Source organism: Channa argus, chromosome 15 (assembly GCF_033026475.1).
Source record: "Channa argus isolate prfri chromosome 15, Channa argus male v1.0, whole genome shotgun sequence".
Taxonomy (NCBI): Eukaryota; Metazoa; Chordata; class Actinopteri; order Anabantiformes; family Channidae; genus Channa; species Channa argus.
In genome coordinates this window covers 5967782-5988602 of record NC_090211.1, presented here as the reverse complement: position 1 = coordinate 5988602, position 20821 = coordinate 5967782, and the positions used below count along the sequence as shown (strand labels likewise).

Genomic DNA, 20821 nt, shown 5'->3' with positions numbered 1-20821 from the left:
TGATGATGAATATAATGTAACCTGTAACAGCAAACAGATTTATGTTTTATGTTAATGAATATTATAATAAGATATTAAGGCCATGGATAGCAGATACTACTGTACTTTAAGCAATAATGCTAAAAAAGGCATTAAAAGGTCTCCCAGATGTTGAACTGTAAAGTGTTGACCACCTGCTATGTTTAATCCTTTGCTTATACCCACAGTATCTTCCAAAAGGTGTGACATGTTTCTCTCCTTAAGCTTTAAGAAAGCTGCCTGGATTTAGGTACTGATGACCATAATCTCATTTGACACCTTGAGGTGCTGGTGAGCATGAGACAATGTAATGTGAACAAGTGCCGCAGAGCTTTTAACTCCAAACGCAGGAGAGAGAACAGAGAGACTAGAAGAAGACCTAGAGACAAGTTTCACCTTTGTGAGCACAATGGGGAATACGAAAAGCAGTGCTTTATCCAAGGAGCTTTTGGATGAACTGAAATCCAACACAACATACACTGAAGTGGAACTCTGCACCTGGTACCAGTCCTTCCTGAAGGAGTGTCCCGGTGGGAAGATCAGCAAGGAGCAGTTTAAAGGCATATATGCCAGCTTCTTCCCAGATGCAGATCCCACAGCGTATGCACAGCACGTATTCCGAAGTTTTGACACCAATGCAGATGGCACTTTGGACTTTAAGGAGTACATTGTTGCCCTGCACCTAACCTCCGGGGGAAAGACTCTGCAGAAACTGGAGTGGGCCTTTGCCCTGTATGACGTAGATGGGAATGGAACCATCAGCAAAAATGAAATCCAAGAGATTGTTAGGGTACATATACTAGTAAAACTTCTTTCATCGTGGTGCTACCGACAGTCTACAGCTGATACTCTCTATTCTATTAGCCATTCTGTGTATGTAATGAATACTGCAATACTGCAATAATTAACATTAGACTTCTATTTTGCTAACATTTAATAACTTTGAAATAAACTTTAAGAGCATGATAACGCAACACCCAGAGCAAAATTTGTGTAATTGAAACAGAAGGAAAAAATAACCCTTCTGCCTTGTGTTGAATGGGTCTGAGTAACTAATGGGTTCATGATGTTGTACACTGTTTCTACTGGATTTTTTTGTTGCAGTGTTAAATGGTTAAATGATTGATGGTGTACTCTCTGATAATTTTGTAAAATGCCAATCATAGAGCTCATATTTTCAATTGCTTATGAAACGAACATCATCATATTTACCCTATAAATGTTGTCATTTATACTTGGGTAATGTTATAACGCCGCAGACTAACTGAGTATCAAATCTGTTGTGTTCAGTTTTCTGATAATTTCAGCACCAAGATGTACACAGAATGTAGAGTTTACTAAAAATATATTTTGTGTGAATAATTAGCATTTTACGATGAAATTCATGTTCAAAACCTACTCTCATACAGTCAATATTCAACATGATCCCTGCTGATGACCAGAAGAACCTCCCCGATGATGAAAACACACCGGAGAAGAGAGCTGAAAAAATATGGGAATTCTTTGGAAAGAAGGAGAATGGTAAGTTGCAGTTCATTAAGATTCTTTCATTCTTATTAGCAACCTTAAGAGCTATTTTAAAGATTCTATATAGATTTTCTACAGCTTTGTGTTTTTATCTTGTCCTAGATAAAATCTCAGAGGGAGAATTCATTCAGGGTGTGATGGACAACAAGGAAATCCTGCGATTGATACAATATGATGAGCCTCAGAAAATTAAGGACAAACTGAAAGAGAAGAGGCAATAGTATCCAAACAGAGCCAGGCTTTTCTAATGAATTTAAGATTTTTATCGTTGTTTTTTTTTTTTCTGTTTACATGGTTTGGCCGCTTATATGTCTGACCTACTTTTTTTTTTTCAATCTTAGCCAAGCAGTTTTGTGATTTTGTCTTTGCACCTGCATTACAGAAAATAGAAATCAAGAAATGCTGAAATCTGTAAATTACCCAAGACTTTGTAACATTTTGCTGTAACGTTTTGCAGGTACATTTTGAATTTACCCTGCAAAGCCAAAATGCTATAAATATATGTCCAAAAGTGTCCATAACATGAATTTTTGAGATATTTTAATAATGTGAAACGACCAAAAGAACCAGAAAACTGATGTAAAAGCCAAATTGCAGTAACTGGTCTCTGGCTAAATATTAAGAGCAATAACCAAACTTCAATTTTTCTGCAGTTAAACATGTGTGTAATTGAATTTGCTACACCTCTTCAGAATAATACTAACAAGCCAAGCAAGCAGACTAGCTACAACTGCTGTGTCTGCAGCCTCTGACTGATAAATAAATGTGAGTAAGCTTAAATCAAATACTTAACTATATTCATTTAAAGCTTAATTCAGAAAACCTGCTTATTGGTTTAAAACATTTTTTCTTGTAGATTTTGTGTCCTCCATATTTCAAATGCTATCTTTTCAATATTTGAACTAAGAGCAAAAACAACATCTTTTCTTTTCTTTTTTTTTTGCTGTTCTTTGACTTTGTATGGCAGTACAAGGTAAAATCTCCAATGATTACTTGCTATGACTCTATCGATTCTGTCTTTTACTAACTCACCCACATCTGGCAGCACACCAGCATGTGTTTTGGCTCTTGGATTCATTCATTATGTTGATATTAAGAAAGTCAAGGGGAGAGCTCCTTCTGAGAGGAATTAGGCTCGGGATAACAATCTACATGCATCAGCCAATCCTATTAGCAGCTGAAGGTCAGTTGAAACAAATAACCTCCTACTGAAGATAATATGAGCTTGGTTCAGTAAAAGATACGCTATGTTTACTGTTGTTTTGACTGCCTTGTACACTGTACAACTCAAATACAATCTTAACGCACTTTATAGCAGCATTTTTGTTTTTAGGTTTTTTATCATTGCAACAGATAAGAAAGATGCTGTGTGTTTGCTGTATAGTGACAAATCTAGATGAAATTGCTGCCTTCTGACACACAAAGTAAATGGATGGATAATGCTTGTCTAAAATAGAAAGAAACCTACGGTGGCCCTTAAAGCTCAAGGCACTGTAATTTGAGAAAAAACATGCAAATAGACAAAACACATGGATGGATGAAGATGTTTTAGTAAAGTGATGCATGAAATGCTGTATGGTGCTTACATAAGAACTTGTTGTCAAAGATCACTGCAAGTTTCCGGGTGCGTGGGGAGAGAAAAAGACATAGTAGCTTGGTTAGAACCAAGATGATTTTCACAGTTTAGGTTGAGAAACTTGACTTGACATTCATGATTGATTATGGTAAGGTATTTAGTCAGGGTGGAGTGAATTGATGTAGCAAAACATCAGGTTTTGCTACATCAATTTTGTGTTTATAGAAGGAGACGAACAAGCACGGAGCCCTGAGGGACACCTTGCTGAATATGATAAGCTGACTGTGTGAGATATACAGTATATTTAGCCAGTAGAGATTACTACAACTGCTAATTAAGAATGAAGGTTGGAAAGGAGCACAAGAATCCTGAGATGAACAAGAAGTTATTAGTTGTTAAAAGGTCAAAATGTAATATTTATTATATTATATATATAATCGAAATAATAATATGTTACATGTTTTGTGAAACTTTTGCAAAACTGATTTTTAAAACCTCCATTGTTTCCATTTGTTGCACATTTCTACACTGCTTGGTGTGTTAGTTTGTATGCCACAGGTGGAAAGTGTAATGCATTGTGCATTTTTACACACTGGCCACCAAAACGTTGCTCAGTATCACCACTAGTGGCCAAAATCTCCATAGGACTCCCATATTTAGGTTTAGCTCGATGTTTAGGTTAACAATTGAATAGTGCACTTTATTGGTGCAGTTGCGTCTTTAGGTCTGTTATTTAATTTAACAGTATCATGATGTTAATTGCTAATTATGAAACCACTAAGAAGAAGAAAATCACATAACTTGGCATTGTTTTGTAGTGTTTTGTGGATTGCTGGGGTAGAAGTAAACTTATTGTTAATCTCCTTTATAAAATACAACACTTTATTTGTATGTTAATTTCATGTTCACTTCAGCCAAATTCTATTCTAATTTCACTTTTATTTGGATAAACATGTCGCTTCACCCTAAGCATTTATCAAGTATATAGTATGTGATTAATAATAAAGTGATAAAAGTGTGATGCTTCATTGTGGTGTTTTCTCTGTGCTTTATTTGGTTTTATCCATTTAAAAAGAACAGTGTACTGAATTAAAAGTAAGGTATTTTATTTAAATTCTCCTTGTTATTGTATTTTTTTTTTTTTTAGTTGTCATTATTTTGCATTTTGAACTTTGTAAGTGCAATAGTGCAAAGTGTATTTCTATCTATCTACCTATCTATCTAGCTAGAATTTCTTAACACATCATAACTGTGTGTGATAGTGAGGGAGAGAAATACTGCTGTGGAGCTGAACTGAAGCCTGGTTATGATCAGATTAGTGCATGTATGAAATCCACACAATATCAGTATCTGTCTACCTGCCTTACTTTTCCTTTCGGTTGGCCACAGCTTGTTGCCTGTAAAGATACCAAAAGGTCAAAGGTTTCATCTACAGGTCAGGTGCTTTGTGTTTCTCCACTGCTTTTAACACAGTTACATAATAACACAAAGTTGAAAATTAATTTTCACAGAGGAGATTTATTTTGGACACTGCATTCCACAGTACACCGTCTGGACAGAGGTCACCTATGATCAAACATTTTTTAAACATCAGGAACAATGGATTTAATGCACGTTATGAAAATGTTCACCACAGAAGGGCAGTTAAGTCAATGTTACGTCATCATGAAATCATCGATTCTTGTCAAGAACATTTAGTTGGAACAGAACTTGTTACATTTTGTGCACAACATTGACACACACCGATAAAACCTCTACAACAGATACGCTATTTAAAACCTGCGCATGAAGCTGTTTGGCTCAAAGCAAAGTCTGAAAGCACTCAATCCAGTATATAAAGACAACATTTCTTGACTTAACAAAAGAACAAATTACTGGTGCATAATAAGGCAGGTAAGCATTTGTTTTGGGGGGGGGGGGTTTATGCAATTTTTTCTTGTGCCCGGAAACAAGATTAAGATTATGATTTAAATCTTTGTTACTGCATCGGCTTTGTCCCTTTGAGAAATTGAAACAGCAGACAGACACAGGAAGGTAACAATCCAAATAAATTTAGAGCTGATAAACAAAATGGAAAGACAAACACAGGAACACACATACATACGTGTAAACATAGACATACTTTACATGCAGTCTTTGCTAAAATGTGTTTTATTTGCATTTGTGCAACTGGAATGAGTCAGTTGGCTGTAGCTGCACTGGATTGATCCATATGAAAAAATTACTACATCATGTTCTCTGTAATTTGGTTGAATTTTGCTTTCTGCATCCTGTTACCCCTTTTTACTAAAGACCATTGTAAGGATTTTCTCTGTACATTTAGCAAAAAATAAAACAAACAACATTGTACAGTACAAACACCTCATCAGCCCAAAGTTCTGGGGCTTTTTAAACATCTGACAGCAAAATACATCTAGCCTGTATGTACAAATGTACACTGATGCAGAGTAGAATATATCAAGAACATTCCAGGTATATAACCGTTAGGCACTAAAAGGTGTTTCAGTGTAATTTGGACCACCTTTTTCCTCCCGACTGATCCAAAATAGACCCTGGCCTAAATCTGATCCACCACATGTTGTGGTGAGCATAATCAAATTCACATTCCAAAACACTGTGTATGTGTGTGTTTTTTTAAACATCTGAGGTTACTGGATATTAATGCTGTACATGAAGAGTCTAATTGTTCTTTTCTGAGAAGTCTCCTAAATTGATTCTGTCACTTACAAGATACAGAATACCTTGAGTATATTCAAAGAACTATACCAAAACAATCATCATGGTTCCACAAATTGTGCAGCTCTCCATATACAGTAAAAGCAATATATTCAAAACATGCATTTCCACCTAAATGAACCAGCAAAATATGAAAATATATCATATCCATTCTAAGAGCTTGATATGCTTCAATATCTGTATCTAAAATAAAGGTAATATTAATAATCAGACTTTGTTTGGTTTACTGAAACTGGAAAAGTGTTGGTTGAAGCTAAACTAAACCATTCAAAATACATATATATTTTATAATCCCAACTTTACAACAGGTAAACAGCAGAATATGTTAAATGGCATTCAGTAAGCTAATGTTGATTATGATAGGGTTTAAATTTAGAAGGAGCATGCTGGTACTTTGATTCACTACTGTTTACTGAACATTTCCTCCTGTTATTCCAGTCAGAGAGCAGACCTCAGTAGTCTGAGCATGCACTGTCCCTGGATCAGTGTTGTTAGAAGTGTTCTGGGACCTCGTGGATGTGTTTAATATTAAAGACAGAACAGCTGATCCTCGGTCAGGATAGTCTAGATGTCCATATCCACAGGCCGCACCTCGCCAGTTTTATACTCCTTGACCCACAGCTCTCTGTCTTTGGCTGGATCCACGTTCTGCAGCAGTTGGTCGACTGGCTCCACCATCTAGAAATACATAAACAGGAACATGATACGGTCATTACCAGTTTTTACAAGTAAGTACAGGGCTGGGACCAGTTTAATATACCATAGGCTACCAACTGTGTGGACTATAGCCACATCTAGCCTGACCTTGATGTCGCCTATGGTATAAATAACATCTAATTGAAATTTGGTTTGGATGTGTAAACCATATTGCATGACAACAATCATCCTAAACCAGTATCTAACGACAAATTGCCCTTAAGGAGCTCATAACCCCACTGTAAATATTTGACTGGCGCAGCTTTCATCTCGTCTTAGTTTGTTAGTTTTCTTAGTCTTAGTTTCCTATTATGTTCTGATGTTCTAAAGTAAATTAATTCAAGGCAACATAAGGAGCTAAATTCTGGGTGAAGGGCTGAATCAATAAAGTCAGACAGATTTTTAACAAAATATTTCAAAATATTTCCTCAGAAGGGATGTGTGCTACAAACAGATCCTCACATTAAGCTTATATGTAGTGTGTGTATCATCTCTCAAGAAGTTTTCCTTTTAGTGGTAGGTTCTCACAGTGCTGACAGAATATGTCTGGTCAACTTTACAAGGTTTTTTCCACACCTCCTAGAAAAGGACAGTGGCTGGGTGGGTTTCTGTGAGGCACCGAGTGATGACAGCAAGTGTGTTGGATGAATAGCTTGACAGAGCACCACTAAGGGCTCTTTCAGTTGATTGACGAACACTGATGGCGTCTCTCTAAATAAGACTGGAGCGCCTTCTTGTGGACAAACAAAATAACATGTTTCAGTTGAATCGTCTCCTGCTACCTGCGGCTTAAGCCCATGGTCATGTTGTACGGCCTTGGTCTTGGCCATAAAGTGTGTGTGTTACTGTGTGTCACCTAATGACAGCTGTGTGGATTTCACCATGTGGATATACAATAAAGTAGCATTGTTGTTTTTTTCTTTGACCCAAGTTTTATCTTGGTATTCTCTCCATAAAACACTCAGAGATCAGTGAGAAGAGACGTTCTTCTTCTACAAGTGCTACTTGAATACCTTTAGTGATTGCAATTTGTTTTAAGCAAATATTCATTCATCATGCAGACTCTTGGAAGTACTGATTGAGCTGAGGCAATCAAAACCTTCTATGTCAAATTCCCTTTCACTAAAACCCAAAATTCCCTTATTTCTGCTTGGCTGCACTTTTCTGGGACAACCAAAATAACTGAGATTTTGTTTTACAATTAAAATTTAAGAATCTGAGCAAATAACATAAACATATCTGCTCAGTAAATCTGTATTAAACATTCAGTAGATGTATGTTTTTTTTTAAGTATACTTTAAAGTGTAGTGAGGAACATTACAGCATCTATTTTCAGTAACCACACCAGATGTGAGCAGTACATCACAAGAAAACACAAAACACACTCACACTCTGATTGAACATGTCTGTTTCATGCCGCAGAGTCGTGTACTGGCGTAAATGCTGCTGAATCCACTCGATCCGTTCAACCTCCAGTTTCTCAAGCTCCTGGGGTGTTAGAGGCAAAAGGTAAAATTAAGTCATAAAGACAAAGAGCAGCACCCTTTTTATCAAAAATGTTTTTTTTTTTTTTTTTTTTTTTTACCATGCTGGTGGTGACCATTTCTTCAAACCACTTGGACTGGGTTTGGTTGTACAGATCCACACAGCGCATCAGGTCGTCTCCTGGAGAATAAGAATACATGACTCAGCATTTACACGGAGAATTAATTAATAGTCAGAGCTCTCTAAGGAATTGTTATTTGCCACTATTCAAGGCAGATTATTCATATCTGCACATTATTAATAATAGTAGTGTCACAGCCTGGAGCCAGCAGAGGGCGCACAGAAATCACTCCTCACACACATAGAACTATGTCCCCTATCGAACAGCTACCATTGCCTTTGTCTGGGTACAAATGTCAATATACACACAGTTGTTGTCTTAAAGTCTGTTTTCCAAATCCAGTATTGAAGAAATCCCATCTTTCAGGTTTTTATCAAATGCCAAACACTGCAGGATATTTCAGCTCTTTTTATTAAAAATTTAAAAAAAGACTCTAACATGAAAGGGAAACCATCACTGAAGCTTATTAAAATTCATAAGTGAAGGAAGGATGTAAAGGTAGAGACACATTTCCCACTACCCCACCACACCCCGTTCTTTGGCAGCAGGTGCAGTGAGCCTTAATGACATTTGGCCCAACCTTGAGGTGGCAGTGATCAGCAACACAAGGCTGACATAATTTAACTGTTCCTTATGAGCGCTATCGATTAGTGCCATGGACTGTGACTGTGAAAGAAAAAAAAACAGTTTCCGCAGTGATTTCCTTCTACTGAAGCCTGTGCAGAACCGAACTGCAGTGGAGAATAATTATTACGGGAACTAATCTTCTTCCTGATTAAAATGTAAAACACAGTGTATCTCAGGAAGGATTTCTGTCTTTGCTGAGCTTTTTTTCTTAGTTTCCAGAGCTACGTTTAATGAAATTTACCAAACCGAATAACCTTCACATTATAATATTCATGCATCCATACAGTCTGTTTCCGAGAATAGCTTGGAATTATGTCATGTCCAGTCTGTGGACAGCCAGTAGGCCTAATATACAAAGAAATCAACTTATAGCCTTTACATTAAGATCATGCAAGGTGCAAATGAAAATTTAGACATCCGTGTTGTTGCATGTTCATTAACACAGAAACAATGTAAAAATCTTGCTTATCTATTTCATTCTATTGCCATGCTGGCAGTTCTGTGAAGCTCCACCAAGTTATGTGCCAGCATCAGTATGCTAACACAGCCAACAACTGGCCACATATATAATAAATGCTCTTATAGATAATCACACTTTTAGCCAGCTAAGCCCAGTTGTGTTGATGCATGCATGTCATAACATGAAGTTCATTTGTTTTTGCATTGCTCGATTAGCTATGAAGAAGTAAAACTGCAGCCCTGTCTTTCTCAACCTTATTGGTCTCTACGTCGCCCTACACTTGGGTGAAGTTCATAGTCATATACACTATTCATGACGCTTTAAGCAAACAAAAGAAAAACAAACAACCAAAAAAGAATTGCATTAAAAATGCATTAAAAAGCTTTCACACTGGGGGATGTAAAAAAATGCTTTGACCTGTTAATGTCTTAATTAAAGCACTTTGTACATTATCACTTAGTCGGTGAAGATTCCCAATCATTCACGTTTGGTTATCCGAAGGTGGAATCATGTCAACTGGACTTGTTTTTTTTTTTGGTTAGAAATGTTTAGGTACTTATCCAAGCAGCTTCTCCCTCATCAGGACCCTGCACCACACGTCAGAAAACATCCCCACCTCCTCTGAAGCCAAAAAGAATGAGGATAGACATCTGAGGACAGAGCTCAAGGCCTGCGGTTATCCTAAGAGGGCCCAAACCAAACAACGCCTATCTTAGGGTTTAGGGAGTTAGTGTCATAATCGTCTTGATGACTCCACCCTATTCCCACCTAACACCACAAAAAGCTTATTCAGGACAGGTTGGAACAAAGGGCTACTCTGGAAGATATAACTGGGTTACCTAGCTACTTTATTTAGACTGAAGAAGCAAGAAGCTGCTTGGATAAGTAGCAAAACGTTTCTAACCAAGGAAACAAATCCAGTGAATTATCACTTTTGATTTTTTATTTTTTTATTTGTTTGTCCTTTCGGCTTATCCCATGATTTTAGGGTCACCACAGCAGATCATTGTCCGCATGTTGATGTGGCACAGTTTTTTCGCCGGATGCCCTTCCTGATGCCCCTCCTTCCTCCCCAAACTCTACTGGTCTTGGCACCGGCACTGTGCGGCTACGGATGGGCTGTTGGGGGTTCAGTGCTTGCTCAGGGCTTGCTCAAGGAGGAATTGTTGGGTTCCCTCTATACATCTTTATACTCTGGACTTTATTCTGTAAAGTGCCTTGAGATGACTTTGTTGTGAATTGGCGCTATATAAATAAACTTGAATTGAATCTTAAAGCCCAACCGTAAACATGTTATTTCTTGTTTTTTTATAAAATACAAAAACGAGAACCCCAGTTACCAATCTTTATGCTTAGCTATATATATATTTATGCTAAACATATAGACATGAGAGCAGCCTTAATTTTAGTACTATAATATACAAAACCATATTTAAATCAAAAGTGGGGCAATTAAAGAGTTTAAATGGCTAAACATGTGACATCTGAACAATGGGAAAAAATAAGGCATTAATAATCTTCAAAAAGAAGATTTATGGTTGTAGTGAGAGAGGACATAAAGTTAGTTGGTGTGAGAGAAGAGGATGCAGAGGACAGGGTTAGATGAAGGCACATGACTCGCTGGGACGACCCCTGACAGGGAACAGCCGAAAGGAAAAAAGAAAAATGACACATTTTTCACCAGCCTTAAATTGTCCCATTATAATTGTTATTCCCAGTAATATTAATTTACTACTAAAGTTTGTTTTGTCCAAATCAAGACATTTTTGTGTTGATTATCTTACGACAGCAAGTAAGACAAAAGATCTCTGTAAATGTTCTGTGCATCTGCACTTCCGTGACCATCTGAAGCTGTGGCTCTGTGACCTCTGACCTGCTTGTGTGGATTTCCGTCGGGCCTTTTTTATGTCCTCCTCTGTCTTGTTGCTGAGTTTAATCTCCAGCTGCTGGGTCTTCACCTCCAGATCCTTCTGTCTGTCTGCCAGGGCTTTACGGGCCTGTTTGTCCACCGACAAACACATACACACACAGCAGATTTTTTGAACACAAACCCAATGAATCATTCAGCATATTCCTCAGATTTTCTGTATCTACCTCTATTACAAGAATCATCACAGTCTTTTTATGTTGGATACTGACATCCAGGCTCAGTTACTGGTCTCATTCTTTAATCTTTTCTTCCACATCATTGAGTCTTTCGTCTTATTCTGGCTCATGGTGTAATAGTGTTTATAAAGTAAACATACAGTAATAGTGATGTGTAAGCCAGGAAAATCTCTTTTCAACAGACAGAAAGAAAACATGGGGGAGGGCATCACACTAAACCCAGGGATTAGAACCCTTTATGCAGCAGAGCAGAGACAGAGCAAAAGTTTGTTTTTGGCTGTGGATTAGCATTTGAAGATAATAAAAACTGAGAAGGCGACAGGTCGCAGATGTGATTACCACAGCCTCAAATATGAAACAGGACTATGTCAAAGGTCATTTAGCAATATATTTTCAATTTCTCAATAAAATGTTTTGTTATTAGCATTAATAAGAAGTATATAAATAAGTGATATATAGTTTTTAAACACCACTCTACCATTCGTACCTATCGGGTCATTATTAATGCACAGGATTTGTCAGCAGTATCACACTGTGTAATATATTTTACGATAGAGGTTTACGAATGAGTTAGTACATTGCTACTCAATATTCATTTAAATCATCCCACTCTCCACTTATGGTGCTTCACAAGAGAAGGTATAATTGTTTAAAACATATCTGGTTGCATTATAGTGTGTGTATAGTGTGCACTTATAAAATGTTTATACACGTATTAATGTTAGGTAGGCAAACACTGTTTAGTTCCACCATAAAATGTCCAAAGATAAAAAACACACATTTTGTTTGTGTGCATACACAGAAAATAAATTCATTCATGAAATTATTTGGGAAGTGGGAAGCAGCAATAAAGCCCGTGCTGTACCAAGACGAATCAAGTAGGACTCACTCATTTTTGGACTTTTGGACTTTGGACTTTTTGTTCAGCTTTAGGAAATGTTTGGACAGAAACATCAGGCAGTGATCATTGTGTGCTGCAGGTTGGACTGTACATCACAAACCTCAGTAAGAACTTTTTAAAATCCTTACTCGTACTGTTTGTCAGACTCTGTACCTTCTCCACACTTGCGTAACGACTCGCCAGCTGCTTTCTGAGGTCGGCGATGTGGTGGTCGTACTTCTTCAGGTCCTTCTTGAAGTTGTCACCTCTAAATGTCAGTAAGGGTTTCTCTACCTCTGAGTGGAGCTGTGAAAACAAGGCACCGAGATGTTTGTAAGGAACAACATGGTTTAGTAAAAATGTTTTTGTTTTACTGCTGCTTTAAAAAAATGCTTTGGTTTCTCTGGCCTAAAAACACTGAATAATTATACTTTGTAGCTAATTTATAATCCATCTCTGTCTCTGCATTGTGTTGTTGTGCTGTTTTTTCTGCTCTGCTCTGCTCTGCTCTGAACCTACCACCTGTTCAGGTAAGTGTAGGTAAGTTCAACAAAGACAACGTATTAAAAATCATGCCAAAAAACTACGTACGTTTACTGCAGTAAACTGTAAAGGCATCTGATGGACATGCCCCCCAAATACTCACAGCTTCAGTGAGGCTGATTTAGTTTTTAGTTTACATGAGGTCAAGATGCCTTCACATTTACATGTTCACATTTCCTACAGGCTTCTTAATAAATCTGTCCCAACTCCTCCAGCTATCACAGGTGCTTAGCATCATCTGAATAAAAATGATCGCTTCAAAAATTTCTCAATCAATTATTAATTCTTAATTCAAAGTTTTCACATTTTTTAAAAGGGAAAAAAATACATTTGACTGATCCAAAAATGCTACTAACAAGTGGATGCATAACTTTCTCAATTGTGCATGGTTTTCTTGAAAATATCCTTTTAAAATACAGCTATACACCAGGATATCCGTTAAACCTTTTGCGGAAAATATTGATGAAATTAGCTGGAAAATGCAGGACTCTCATCATCACGACTGTGGCCCCCTTAAGCAAAGCCCTTAATCCCAAATTGTTCCAGTGTGGCCAACTGTGTGAGTGTGATCAGACCGTTACTGCAAAAGGAAGTACCATGAAGAGATAAAAGGGTGAAAAAGTGTCACTGGTGTTTATCAGCAGTGTCAGCTCTCTAACCAGACAAAATGCCAACGCTAGCAGCTGTAGCTTGGTTGAACTCTGAGGAAAATGAGCTGGAGCATCTGCAGGCTTGATATGACTTCTCATTCCCTGCCTGACCACGCATTACTCTCTACTCACCCCCTCATAATGAGGCATGGAGCGTCAGAGTGTTACTAGAGCAGGGAAGAGCCTGCATGGCCCTGGGTGGAGGGCTCATCAGCAGACGTAGCTAATTAATTAGACAACAGCAGGCTATGCAAGGCTCCAAGGCCTTTATTTAAGGCTGCATAAAGGGCCAGCGTGCGGTTTCTACGTGGGATCACGGATGTGTCGTTTTCTTTGGTCAGCACCGACACGATTGAAGTAAACTAGCCCCATCACCTCAGGATGTGATCACAATAAACACCCATTACTTCAGTTAACTGAAACAAATAAGCCTGAAGGCAAAGAGGGCTGCAAACCAAAGCATCCACAGATGCAAAAGTGGGCTCTTCACAGTGTTTGCAATCCGACAAAGCTGTGAATGTCCTCATACAACTGCATGCAGGCTTTGCTTTTAAGGTCCAAAGTGATACATATGTATTTGATGTGCTGTATCTTCTCTTTGTTTGTTATTTGTTGCACAATGTTTAATGTTGCACAAAATATGACATCTTCTTATTAGGTTTATTATCCCCAATTTAATGCTTTGCACGTCACAACCTAGTAATGTTATTCATGATATTAATGATTGATGAAGATGTTTTCATCGTCTTATACTTTTATTATATAGTTTTATTATATAAATAAAATTATATGGCTCACATTTGAGTGCTTTTGTCATGTAAATGACTAGTAATTGATAATTAAAATGAGTTAATACATTGTTTTATAAGTAATGCATTGCCAGTATATATTACCTTGTTGGAGAACTTTAGATGAACCTCAGCCTCATCATGGAGACTCTTCTTCAACTGAGTCCAGGCTTCTCCCAGAGTCCTGAGAAAAGATTGATGTGAAATAACTTAAAGCCTTTTTAAAAAGGGGAGAAAACAAGCAACTGTGAAGATTGTGAAGTGTGAGTGTCAGTTTTGTGGCTTAAAAATCTACAAATACATTAGCTTCTCATCATATCATTATATGTCATTATATCACTGCTACCTAAATAACAAGGAAATGTGGCGGCTAACAGTGCACATCATGCAACTATTTTCTGACTGTAAAAAACGATTATTCTTTTATTAACTCTCTTGAAAAGTGCATCAGACAAACCAAAGTCTATTTTAGACAGTGTTCTGCTAATTACTGAAATATCCGCTGAGTTGCAGAAAGAGCTTTTAAGCTTCACACAGTTTTGTCTTACAGCTTCTGTAAACTGCACTCACCCTTCCTCCTGTGCTGCCAGAGTGCTGAGAGACAGTTTGGAGAGATTCTTGGCATATTCCTCCTCAATCTTTATCCTGAAAAAAAAAAAAACAGCAAGTCTTGAAAACCAAGTCCAGAGTGGACATAATCTGCTTTTGTGATGCGGAAAAAATGCTTAAATGCAGATAATTCAAGGGGACACTGCAGCAGGAAACGTTTATTATAATTTGCTGCAGAGGCTAAAATCCATATGGCAAACACAGCCCTGATACTTGTACATCAATAATGACATTGTGCTTTTGAAAAAAAAAAAGAAACTCCAGGGGTATTTTACAGAGCAACTAATTTTCCAAGCGGCTGTTCTCATTCCTTTCTTCATCTTGGAGATGGAAGTGAGAAGGGCTCATATTGTCCCTGAGGGACATTCAACCAAGGAGGCCATGTGTGTGGCTTTTGTGACAATCACTTTCTCCACGCTTACCATCCACACCTGAATAATTCTGTCACCTAAAAGAAGGTCACCAGGGCCTTCTTTGACTTAATGTTCGGATACCCGCAGCTCCAAGCAGCACAGCAAAACAACACAGTAAAGGTCAGCACTGAATAGAAATCTCCTTGAAGGATTTGGGACTTGGTGCTGCCTGAATCAAAAGTGTGAGTATATTCAGACGAGAAACTTCATTAACTTCCCACAACTCCAACCAGGAATTGAATAGATCTTTTGTAGAGTAGCTAATTATAAAAAGGCCTTATTATCTATGTTGCTTTTGAGTCGTGGTTCACATTCAGTAGGGACGAGGCAATTTCCTGTATGTTCAGTTGCTTGGCAGTGATCTGCTGTGTAGTCCTGTTAATTACTGAGCTAAACTGCAACTCTCAGCTCACAGAAATTTAAGAGCAGCATCCTACAGATCCCTTTATCAATAGCAAGGTTCAAAAAAGTTTAAACAGTGCATCCTGAGTTTGGAGGCTCATCTTAATTACTTGCCAAGCCAAGCCAACTTTATTTATAAAGCACTTTAAAAATATAGGAAAAACTGACCAAAGTGCTTAACAATTTAAAATGGTAAAGCCAAAATAAATACACATAAAGTAATAAAGGGTAAAATGAATAAAAATACAATAAAATAGTACAGGCACCTGCTCATACTGGGTCAACAGCCCGGGAGAATAAGTGAGTTTTCAGCTTTGATTTAAAATAGACAGTGAGGAGGCCTGTGTAACTTGCAAAGGCAGTGCATTCTACAATTTGGGGCCTGCAACAGCAAATGCTCTGTCTCCCCTGAGCTTCCGTCGTGTCCTTGGTAAGTCCAGGAGCAGTTGGTCAGCTGACCTGAGCGACCTGGAGGAGGAGTGCACATATAGCAACTCAGAGAGATAGGGCGGAGCAAGGCCATTTAAAAACATATAAAGACTTAAAAAAATGAACTCTGAGATTGACAGGCAGCCAGTGCAGCGATGCTAAAACCGGGGTGATGTGCTCTCTCTTCCGTGGTCCAGTTTACAAATGTGCATTTTGTACAAGCTACAGAGGGGACAGGGACAAGTGAGAGACACCAAAATACAGAGAATTACAGTAATCCAGCCAATTTGTTACAAAAGCATGGATCACTGTCTCAAAGTGCTTTTTTGACAAATATTATTTAACTTTTGCCAATTGTCTTAAATGAAAGAAGCTGGATTTCACCACTGCACTAACCTCCCCTTCCACAATAAAACCACTGTCCATCTTAACACCCAAATTTGGGACAGTAGGTTTAACAAATTGTGTCAAAGGGCCCAGGTCTACAAGAAGGGACCCACTGCTGGTGCTTGGATCAAAGACAATAACCTTTGTCTTTTTTTCATTAAAATGGAGGAAATTAAGAGCCATGCAGGTTTGTAATTGTGGGCACACTTGGGCACATTTATAATTTGCATGGACGAGAGAGATTGCATTTTTAGATTTGCATGTATGGCATGTTTCTGTTCAAACAACAAGTTTCTTCTAATGTGGCTAGTGATAAAGTGCAAGCACAGTGAATAAAGTGTAATGACATGTAGCAATTATCACTGCTGAGAAAACCAGCTATATGTAGAAACCAATTTTTGTGACAAAATAATATGAAATGAAAACTTTCTGTTGTGCCACTACATGGTCACAGACAAATAACTTGCCAATAACGCCAAGATAAAACAGCATGGTTTTGTACTTATAAAGTGCTAAATGGATTTTTCTGACCATAAACAATGTTCTACATGTGTTGAATCTAAAAGCAAACCCAAACCCCAACTGCCCCTGCAAAAAGAGTAAGTACTTCAGTACCAGTCAGCAAATAGGTGTGGTATTATTAAAAAAGTTCAAGTAATATCTCAAGTAGACAATATAGTTTGGAGACTTGGAGAAAGAAAATATTAAAGAGCTGATCTGATTGGAAAAAAAATATTGCTTTGGTGTGAATTAAGGTGCTGTCAAACTCAAATATTACCTCTGTGCTCTTTTTAAATTATTTACAATTTTTAATCTCTTGCCTTGGGAGAAAGTTGTGTTGAAGCTGCTCCCAAAGTGATGACACACACATCTGTGAAATCGGATATATGACGAGCCCACCCCTGTCCATTAGCTTCCGTGGAGACAGTTTGCATTGCAGCCAGGTGGACAGCGAGGCAGGATGTTTAAGCACTGATTAACATTAAATAACAATGTTTCAAAACAAACGCAGCCTGGCAACCCTACCGTGTCTGTGACATCCAGCCCTTCGACCAAATAATTCAAAATATGTCCAAAATACATAATTTCAGGTTGAAAAATGAGTAATTGCTGAAAACATCAGAGAACAGTAGTTTTTATCAAATGTTACTTAAACATGAGGAAACATTTATTGGGACATATTTTAAGTGGTAAATTGTTCCCATTTCAGTCAAAATAAAGTACAGTATGTTTGTGTTTATCGTAATAGAAGAACATGTCACGCATTGCAAACGTGGCTCATTCATGTGTTTTGAATGATCTCTGGACAACAAACAAGTTGGATATATATATATAATTAGTCTTTTTGTGAGATTTACTGACAGTAAGAAAAATATAAGTCTTCAGCAACCTTCTCCTTTAAGGAGGATGTCGTGCACGTTTAAACATTCAAATTTTATATGTTTTATATAACTGATTCATATAATTATTTCCAACTTTTCCCTTATTTCAGATTAAAGTTGTTACCTTTCATGGATAAACTCAGCCATCTCCTTTTGCATCTGTTTGCCCTTCAGCTGCTTCTGCAGTAGAACCTCAAACCCCGCCACCGAGGTGGTCCCCTGGGGGTCTTTTTTGTCGGCCTGAAGAAGAGGAGAGGATCTTTCAGTGAACATCATAGCTGTAAGAACGTGTACAGAAATGTCCTGTAACAGTGCTTTGTTGTTTATGTTTGAGAGCTTTTAGGGCTGTGGGTGGTGAGTCAGAAACTATGACCATGAATGTGTGAGTCATGTTTGCATGTCAAGGAGGACATGCGTTGGTGTGTGTACGTCAATCATTGATGGATGAATGTATAATTTTGTTTGTTTTTTGTCAAATAGAGTCCTGCAATGTGCAGCACTTTGTCTTATATTTGGAACATTAGTTATGTGTGAGGCCACATGAAGCAGAGGTGCCAGATTTATTTCACATAACAGGTTTAGACAGCAGGTCTGTGCACGTACAAAACATCGGGAGTAACATGACACAACAGTCTGCAAACAATCGGCAAAACAACAATAAAGGGAGAGGAAACAGGCATCAGATTTCAGTCAATTACCAAGACTGAAGGGTTTCCAATACAAATCTCATCTAGGATGGAAATGTATGGAAAGTGAAAATTACAGGAGCCACTGGGGAGGCATTCGAAGAAGCACAATCATTGGGTTTTCTGAGGAGCTGGTCGATCAACCTTTCACTTGTCATCCTCTAAATCCAACATGAAACCCAATAGCAACAATAGCATCTCGGTTAAATGAGAAGGAAAGAGTTGGATCCATTTGTATTTAGCAAAAAGCATATTGACCGCTTTCAGTCAGTGCACAGCCCCTTTTTTAGTCACATTATTTAAAGCATTAAGCTTTGAAGTGTTTAAACATTTACCAGTAAAATGTCAATAGATGTTCTAAAGGTCAACAAAATGTGATTACCAGAGTGTAGGGCTGGAAGTCGCACGAAACATTGTACATACAGTACAGAAACATCTGCCATAGCCATACGGCACTATCTAAATAAAAAAAGGAAATCCATAAAAATTGACAGATTAAATGCTCCTTTATGAGGTGAAAACATTTTCTGTCATTGTTGCCACCCTATTTACACTGGTTTGGGATGAATAAATACTGTAAAGTTTAAACCATAACTGAATTTTTAGATCCAATAGACATAGACATCTATAGAAAACACACTGGGCGGGTAATAACAAAAATAAAATAATAACTTTTTTTGTTTAAAAATGCTTTTGCAGAAATGTAATATGTCTGTTTTATGCAGCCTTTACCAAACACCATTTTCTAAAGGCCATCGTGATGAGAAGAGAAATTTGCAGGCTAATGCCATGTGCATTTGCAATGGTTAGTAGATATTTGATATATTAAGATTTACATGTGCACATTTGGAGTTGGTCAGATCATCTGACAACTCAAGACCATTGTGCATTTACTGAGGTGCTTGTGCCAGTTCAAAACACCATGTCTATTAAACGTGGGTTTAATTACATTTTTTTGTCAGTGTTTGGTAAAGCGCTTATTAATAATGGTTGCCAAGTTAGACATAGCAGCGTTTTCATTTTATTGCAGAGCATAAATGGGCTGAATGCTGAGGTAAGCCCAGATGTGATGCTGGGACTTTGGCTCTGTGTACTGCTGTCATATTTTTATTGTTTTGTTTTCGCCTAAGTCAGGTCTCTTGATAACATCGGCACTCATCACCACTAAAGTACAAAAAGTGATTGAAACTCACCCAGAAGTAATCGCAGTAGCTCCATTCATTTGGTTTTAGGAGCTGCTGTTCTGGACCTTCTCCAGGCAGAGGAAAAGTCACACAGTTGGTCTGAAGCAAAAAGAGGACAAAAAGAGAAGAAACAGCATTAACCTAAATAAAAATGAGTGCTGCTAAAGGCCTGAGACTAAAGTCTCTGTGTGTATTTATTGCTTCAGTCGACATATTATATTTGTAATCGCAAGTTAACAGGCCTGTTTTTTCATTTGGGTCATGCACATGAGCAGAAAAAGGTCAGACATGAGTATACACATGAATGTGGGGATGTTGGCCATCCAGAAGGTGACCCATGGGCCTTAAGGGTTGAGGGAGAGACACATAGGAAACACAGAGAGAGAGAGAGAGAGAAAGGGGAAGGGAAATAACACTGTCCGTTCAAAATCAAACTGATTTTTAAAAATGACATCCCTTAAACTGAACAAATGATCTTTACCCACTTGAGAATATATGGTTTTAGAGATAAACACACCCAGCACTCACCCTGAATACAGACTCCATCGTCCACAGCATCTTCAATTACTCTTGAGGCTGCAATTATGTAATGTTCACCATCTGTGAGCCCTCCCTCCTGGCACTGCGAGATACCCTCTGTGCCATGTCAACCACTGCTTCAAACTTCACGGGCACCCAGACAGGATGCTTCATCCACAAACATACAGAAACACACTGACTCAGAGTGTTCACAGCACAAGTTCACCACTGTACTGCCTCCTCACAGACTGAAGAAAACCATGACAATTACCGGCTGGCTCAACAGAAATAAGATTCTTATATAGGTAAAAAAGAGATTATTTTAATCAGTTGAAGATCACTATATCAGTAAAGTGAAAATGGGGTATTTATCATCCACACTGGTGTGTAATGTTTCAGGATAAAGTACCTGTAGTACTGTAAGATGGACCACCAGGATGTAGTGGTCGGAGTCCTTAAAATGTCTCAAAACTATACACGTTTGGTTTACATTTTTCATTAATCCATGTGGAGAGTAGGTTGGATAAGCTAGAGTATCGAGTCTCACACATCTGTAAATAATGAGTAAACACATGCCTATTTACATCAAGAATACAC

At 37.9% G+C, this 20821-nt stretch overlaps 2 protein-coding genes across 6 annotated transcripts in view; one reads left to right on the top strand and one right to left on the bottom strand.

The window, feature by feature from the left end:
* The first annotated feature begins 391 nt into the window (after positions 1–391).
* Positions 392–3461, top strand: rcvrna (recoverin a). Its single transcript, XM_067477542.1, has 3 exons — positions 392–808; positions 1428–1539; positions 1648–3461. Exons 1-3 carry the CDS (start codon positions 428–430, stop codon positions 1764–1766), a joined length of 612 nt encoding a protein of 203 aa, XP_067333643.1. The 5' UTR covers positions 392–427; the 3' UTR covers positions 1767–3461.
* Positions 3462–5041: 1580 nt separating this feature from the next.
* The window catches only part of gas7a (growth arrest-specific 7a), a 37420-nt gene continuing 21640 nt past the window's right edge, over positions 5042–20821 (bottom strand). For all 5 annotated transcript variants that reach the window (XM_067477751.1, XM_067477752.1, XM_067477750.1 and 2 more), the window contains 9 exons: positions 19715–19804; positions 17960–18075; positions 14784–14858; positions 14319–14397; positions 12407–12538; positions 11120–11243; positions 8139–8218; positions 7943–8041; positions 5042–6535 (listed from right to left, as the gene is read on the bottom strand). In XM_067477751.1, the coding sequence (XP_067333852.1) occupies positions 6422–6535; positions 7943–8041; positions 8139–8218; positions 11120–11243; positions 12407–12538; positions 14319–14397; positions 14784–14858; positions 17960–18075; positions 19715–19804 (909 nt within the window). In that variant the 3' untranslated portion in view covers positions 5042–6421. The remainder of the gene's footprint in view (positions 6536–7942; positions 8042–8138; positions 8219–11119; positions 11244–12406; positions 12539–14318; positions 14398–14783; positions 14859–17959; positions 18076–19714; positions 19805–20821) is intronic.

What these genes read in the sequence shown, in the direction of transcription:
- rcvrna (XM_067477542.1), top strand. Translation starts at nt 428, where the DNA reads ATGGGGAATACGAAAAGCAGTGCTTTATCCAAGGAGCTTTTGGATGAA. An exon ending in AAATCCAAGAGATTGTTAGG is followed by an intron (nt 809 to 1,427) that starts GTACATATACTA and finishes ACTCTCATACAG; the next exon opens with TCAATATTCAACATGATCCC. An exon ending in CTTTGGAAAGAAGGAGAATG is followed by an intron (nt 1,540 to 1,647) that starts GTAAGTTGCAGT and finishes ATCTTGTCCTAG; the next exon opens with ATAAAATCTCAGAGGGAGAA.